The sequence below is a fragment of the Phaethon aethereus genome, assembly GCF_964289735.1.
Source record: "Phaethon aethereus genome assembly, chromosome: 1".
Classification (NCBI taxonomy): Eukaryota; Metazoa; Chordata; class Aves; order Phaethontiformes; family Phaethontidae; genus Phaethon; species Phaethon aethereus.
In genome coordinates this window covers 132978985-132984984 of record NC_138575.1, presented here as the reverse complement: position 1 = coordinate 132984984, position 6000 = coordinate 132978985, and the positions used below count along the sequence as shown (strand labels likewise).

Sequence of the window (6000 nt, the reverse complement as noted above, 5' to 3'; positions counted from 1 at the left end):
GGCCTATTGCGCACGCGCGCCGCGGTAACGATTTCCGCCCTCCCCCCCGTTCGCCTGCACAGCAGGTTGTGACGCCACTCCGGCACCTGCCCGTGTTCTACGCGGCGGCCGGAAGCGTCCGACCGGGCAGTAGAGCTGATGGAGAAAGGTTCCGGGGCAGATTTAGTTCCGGAGGTTCCTCCGTACGAACCGCGGCCGCCGCCACCGCCTCGGCTGCAACAATGATCCCGATCCCCGTGGTGGTGTGCGTGCTGGGGGGCTGGTGCGCCATATACCTAGCGGATACGCTGCTCAAGGTGAGGGCTGTGGATGCAGAAGTGAACGGGGTGCCTTTGGGCCCGCGCATGCCGGGACCGAAGCGCCGCGTCACCCCTCGCACCTCGCCGGGGCCGGGAGGAGGGCGCCGGCAGCCCCATCCCCCGGGCGGGGTCTGGAGTCGCTACCGGGGAGAGGCGTCCCCCAGCCTCCGAAGCGCCAGGGCTGACCACGACCCCCCTTCCCCCTCCACCCCTGCAGACAGAAGTGCCGCTCCCCTGCCCCAGCCTGTAGGCCCGAGCTGGCCGCGCCCGGCGTCTCTGCAATTCAAATTTAACAGCCGGCGCGAGGCTCGGGCCGTTGAGGGCGCGTGACGGTGAGGCCGCCCGCCACCGCCCTCCACCGCCCGCCCTCTTGCGGTGCCGGGCTCCGCCGGCCGCCTGGCCGGGCTACCGGGGCCGATCAGGCTGGGAGCAGGGGAGGCGGCCGCCGGCCTCCCCAGCCCGGCCCGCTGAGCTCCGGGTTGTTTCCCGCTCCGCTGCTCCGGGTCTAAGGCAGTTGACAGGGTTTGTGCCTGCCCCCTCCCCCGCCTTGCTGTCCTCCCTCAGGCCGCTGAGGGGATCCTTTCCCCGAGGGCTACCGCCTCGTCCTAAAAACGGGGCCCTGCGAGCAGCCTCAGCGGTGGCGCCCGGGGAGCCCGTGTTCTGCTTCCGCTCATCGCTGGGATTGAAAACGCCTCCCAGGCGGCTGCGGAGGTTTCGGGTCTGTATTAAAGGACCAAAGCTGTGAAACGTTAGGGAAGCCACTTTTTAGTCTACTGTTTGAAGAGTTCTGTGGCACTTCAGTGTGCTTTCTGGAGTTTAAAGTATTTATCTTTTAAAAAACCAACAATCTTAATTTATAAATTTGCTGTGTAGAATGTGGTTTAGAATGATGATCTTTCTAAAATTACTGTATGTAAAAACATAACTAATGCACTTTATTTTCTTTTGAATGTCCTTAGTTTTACTGAAAAAAATAAGTTCAGACAGAGCTCTATACAACTACTTTTTTAAAGAAATAAACTTTAATCTTCAGAAAGTATTGTAAGAGTCATCTTTTTCCTCCTGATGCAGAGGGGAAGGTTTGAAAGGAAAATACACCAACATGAAATCATTCATCATCATCTAGTTTCATTAAGTGTTTTTTTTTTAAAGCTTGGGAGATATGATTTCTGAGATGATTGAAATTGCAAAGTATGTATGCAAAATATGATGTATGCTGGTTAAATATGAAGAAAAATTAAATTAAAGGTTTGATCTGTAATGCTGTTGCTTTTTGGCCTTAATGTTACATTCCAGGAGCTGCATGTGTTTCTGCCAAGTGCAGATAGGGCCTAGCAATTTCAATGTAAAAAACGTTCATTTTGTCACTTCTGTAAAATATAGGAAGAAATATAAGGAATTTTAAGTGATCAGAGAACTTGGAAAAGGAAGTGGCTCCCCCTGCTGCTAATCGTTGGAGAGCAAATACAGCTCAGTAAATGATGCGAGCTATTAATTGCCTGCTATTAGTCTGTACATAATGACAATAAAAAATACAGTAGTTTATCTGCAGATTTTTCAAATTTTATTACACCAAGTCTGTATTAGGTATTTGGAAACAAACGTGGCATTGCTAGATGAATTGAAACAAATTAGAAGTCTGGCTGAATACCAGACAAACGTGCTCTGACTATAGCGAGACACACCAAAAACCACCAGAAAGGTCAGCCAACAGGCTGGGTTTCTTCTAACAGTAACTTTGTGTCTGATGAAAAATCTTGGAGTGAGAAGCAAGAGCTGAATTCAGGTGCCACGATGCTAAGACCCGTTTGTATCTCTGAGATTCTGAAGATCTCTTTCAGCATTAGACCTTAAAATCGTTCACTTCTCCGAGTAGAACAGCCATTCCTTGTTACAACCTCTGGTAGAGCTTAGCAGCAGCAAAGGAGAAAAAAAAAGAAAACCCAGAGCGTTTGGAGCCAACTTAGTGCCTGATTTATGTTGAAAAAGAAGGGGGAATGCCTGGAATGCTATAGCAGGCAAGAGAGTCCAGGAGTTAAATTTGAACTTTGATCTTTTAACTAAAAGTTGACAAAGGTTATTAATCGTCAGGAAATGTGTACGAGCTGTTGGGTTTTAGTGAACTTACTGGTAAATCTCATGTGTGTATATCTCAATGATAAGTTTCACTGTGAGCACCACAGCCAAAATAGAATTTGGATTAAATAACCAGATTTATATGATTGGGAAACTCAGGGTTGCTTGTTTTATTGCTGGTACTGTAAATCTCCCACGACATTCATAACCCAAGGCTGTAGCAACCATAGCAAAAGGTAGTCCCTGCCTAGCCTTCAAATCACTTAGAATTTAATTACACTGAACGGACATACGGAGTGTGAGTGAAAAATAATACAGCAATACTTTCCTATGTGTGATCCTGTTGATATTTTTGGCAAGAGAAGGATGTGTACTCTAACTTACAGTTGATGTTTATTCTGTAAACTTGTTCAATGTGCAATGTCTCTTGCTCTGTTTGTTCCTTCACTGGTTTTGTTCAGATTTCAAACATTTTTTAGAAAGTCTACAATATGAAAGGCATAACTGTGTGTATAAATGCATTTTTGCGTTAAAAAATTCACATATTATAATATTGCTAGGCTTAACCTTACAAGATACATTTGTGTTAGCAAGCTAAAAATATGACGAATCAAGCTGGGACTTGCAAGTCCCTCTCCTTGCTCTTCGTTGAACCACTGGCATGAAAGTGTCCATTGAAGCTTGGATCCTCCCCTTTTTGAGGACTTACTCAGGCAGACCCTGCTCCCCAGCGTCCTAAATCATCCCATTTCATTCTGCCTGAAGGATCAGGAATGAGCAAAGGGTAGAAGGTTGTCCCTCCTTCTGCTATCAGAAGTAAAGGATGCATAGATGCCTTCAGTCAAGGTTACCCTTCAGCATTTAAGGTCAGGAAGCTGAAATGGTTCAGAGCTCGTTTACAGATTTTGTCAACAAAGAAGAATGTTAATGACTCCTGCTTGCTGGCAGATGTTTATGGAGCTCCTGGAGTATTTAGCAGATGGTCATTATTTTGAAGGCTTGCATAAATAAAAAAGGTATTGCATTTTAGTAAATCTAATATAACATATCACTTAGAACTTAAAGAACTTAAAGAAGGAGAGCCAAGGCCTGTGTGAAGGAAGCTTGAAATGAAACATGGGATACCAATATACCTCATACCATGGCGTGAGGGTGCATATGGTAATGTGGTGATCCTACTAGGCTCAGGACAGAAGGAGCAAAAAGTTTGCATAGAGCTTTTTAATATATTTTGCAAATGGATGCAGACATTTAATGATCATTAATACCATTTACACAACTTGTGAGGAAAATGCAAAAGGAAAATGAATTTTGGTACCTATTTTTCCACATTTGACAAATATATGGTCAGTAATCCCGTATTTCTCATGGAAAACTTTGTTTATTTATGTCTTGCTAGTACAGTGGGGCTGTGAAGTTGTTGAAATGAATTTGAAGGGATGAATTTGTGGCATTTCTAGGGGAAAAGTGATTTTGATAAAAGGAACACATTTTTAAAGTGCCAAAATGGTATATCCAATTGGCTTTTTATAATAATAAGTGGTGGGTTGGGTTTTTTTTTGAGCTCTGTGTGAATGAATAGGATGTGTTTACTTAATTCCCAAAACACAGTCTTACATGTCAGAGGTACTTAATGTCATATGTATTTTTGTTCTTAATTATCTGGTCGATTATGTGAGGAGGTCGTTTTCTTTGTTTCTTTGGCTTATGTATTTTTATTCATAAAAGTGTAATCATCTTTGTGATCTCTTCTGTGAAAGTTAGAAAATGCTGGGTTAGCAGATGTTGATCTGGTTGTGGACACTAAACTTAGTGGTGTCATAGGGAATGACTAGTGTTGATTAGGGAATACATTACGATGAAAATTTCTGCAGGTGCCCTCAGCTGACTGAGCAAAAATGTCACTGAAATCAGTAGGGTGAAGAAGGAGGAAATGACACAGAAATATATAGGCAGAAAGGATGAAGGTGTATTAGGTGATAAATGAACAATGAACTGAGTAAGTGGGTCTCATGTCCTAGGAAAATTTTGACTTGAAATTAATTTTTACTGTTCATATTTTAATTAATTCAACAAAATGAGAAAAGGCATTAATATCGTTGTGCAACAGGAGATCCTCATCCCCACCACCACCACGTCAGGACAGGATGAATCCAAGGAACTTGGCAAGTTCTGAATTTGTTTAAATAACCACAGACAGCAGCCAGAAACTTGTGAAGTTCCTCCTGAGGGGGTGAGAGGGGAGCCTGTTCTGAACGACGCATTCCCGATGTCTTCAGTAGGTGCTGCTGCTCACAGGGAAACTTGGGAACAATGCTCCAGGTCAGACAGCTCCAAAGACTTGTCTGGATTATGTCAGAGAGACTCCTGCCTTGGGAACTGCCCGAAGTCAGAAGGCTTAAAGCTCTGGTGTGCTTCTCCTGAGTTAGTCTTTCACCTCCAAGGAAAGCGTTCCTTCAGTTGGGTTTCTGATACTAGCTTCCATGAAGCAGGCTGAGTAAGCCTATTGAGAATACAAGCACCATATAATATAAAGTAGCAATTGCAAAACTGTATCTATCAGTCTATAATATCAGATAATACTGCAGTTAAGTATTAATCAGTTTATAGGTCACATTTCTCATAAAGAGACATCTTTGGAACTACTAGGAAGGTACTCTGGCAGCATTTTGAAATGCTGGGAAGTTATCATAGTGAAATAGCTGTTGCAATACAAGTTGATAAATATAAATTCCTTCTGGCTTTTTGTTAGTATGATGAAATATTTCAGAGTCTCTTTAGGCATAGTTTTTGTGTTTGAAAAGTAGACCTCATTTTTTACCCGTATTAAAGGGTATCCACAGTACTGATCCATATCTCACCAATATCAGAAACAGGTTTTTCCAGCTGAAGCCAAAAGAAGTATTTTTCATTACTGCAGTTTTAAAAATGTTCACTGGAATATAATGGCACATTGAAAAAATACCATAAACAGTTCAGTCTTTAGCCTTTTAACTAGAGAGTAAAAAACTACTGAAAGTGATTTAACAATAAGAAAGATGATAGAAGATCTTGTTTGTCAAGTAACACTGGATACCCGATCTCTCTCACAATCCTAGAACTGTTGTGATTTATATCAAAACAGTGGCATAAGTTGTTCATTTTACATGTCACACCTACCTATATGTCAAAATGTAAATAACATGCAGGCCATTTACGTGGACTTATGTATCTGTGTTTATATAAAGAGATCACATTTACTGCGTGGGCACGTAACACATAATCATCCTAGAAGTTTTTGGTTAAGCTAATTTTCCATTGCTTTGCAGTCATCCAACTCTGTGAAGGCATCTTACGAAGACTGGCTGCTGACGTACGGCTTGAGCATCTCTCCTTTTCACATGCGATGGCAAACAGCTCTCTTCAACCGCCAGTTCTACAACTGGGGAAGATGGAAACCCGGATTTCTGTATTTATGGTATAAATGCAGTATTTTTTTTCTTCTGCCAAATACAGAGTCAACAAATTAAGCCTTTCAACCTTAAAAGTGCAACAGATAGACATGGTTGTTTCACTAGGCTAACAATAACACCAGACTAGCGTGGTTGCAATAAATTGTACTGTGCCAGTATAAGTCTTTCTCCTC

The 6000-nt window shown here is 42.9% G+C and overlaps 1 protein-coding gene across 1 annotated transcript in view; it reads left to right on the top strand.

Annotated features, from left to right (window-relative positions):
• Window positions 1-203: 203 nt before the first annotated feature.
• Window positions 204-6000, top strand: part of MBTPS2 (membrane bound transcription factor peptidase, site 2) — a gene marked incomplete at its 3' end in the record, with an annotated part of 30145 nt that continues 24348 nt past the window's right edge. The window contains exons 1-2 of the mRNA XM_082011024.1: window positions 204-296; window positions 5684-5832. Coding sequence (XP_081867150.1) covers window positions 222-296; window positions 5684-5832 — 224 coding nt within the window. The 5' untranslated portion in view covers window positions 204-221. The remainder of the gene's footprint in view (window positions 297-5683; window positions 5833-6000) is intronic.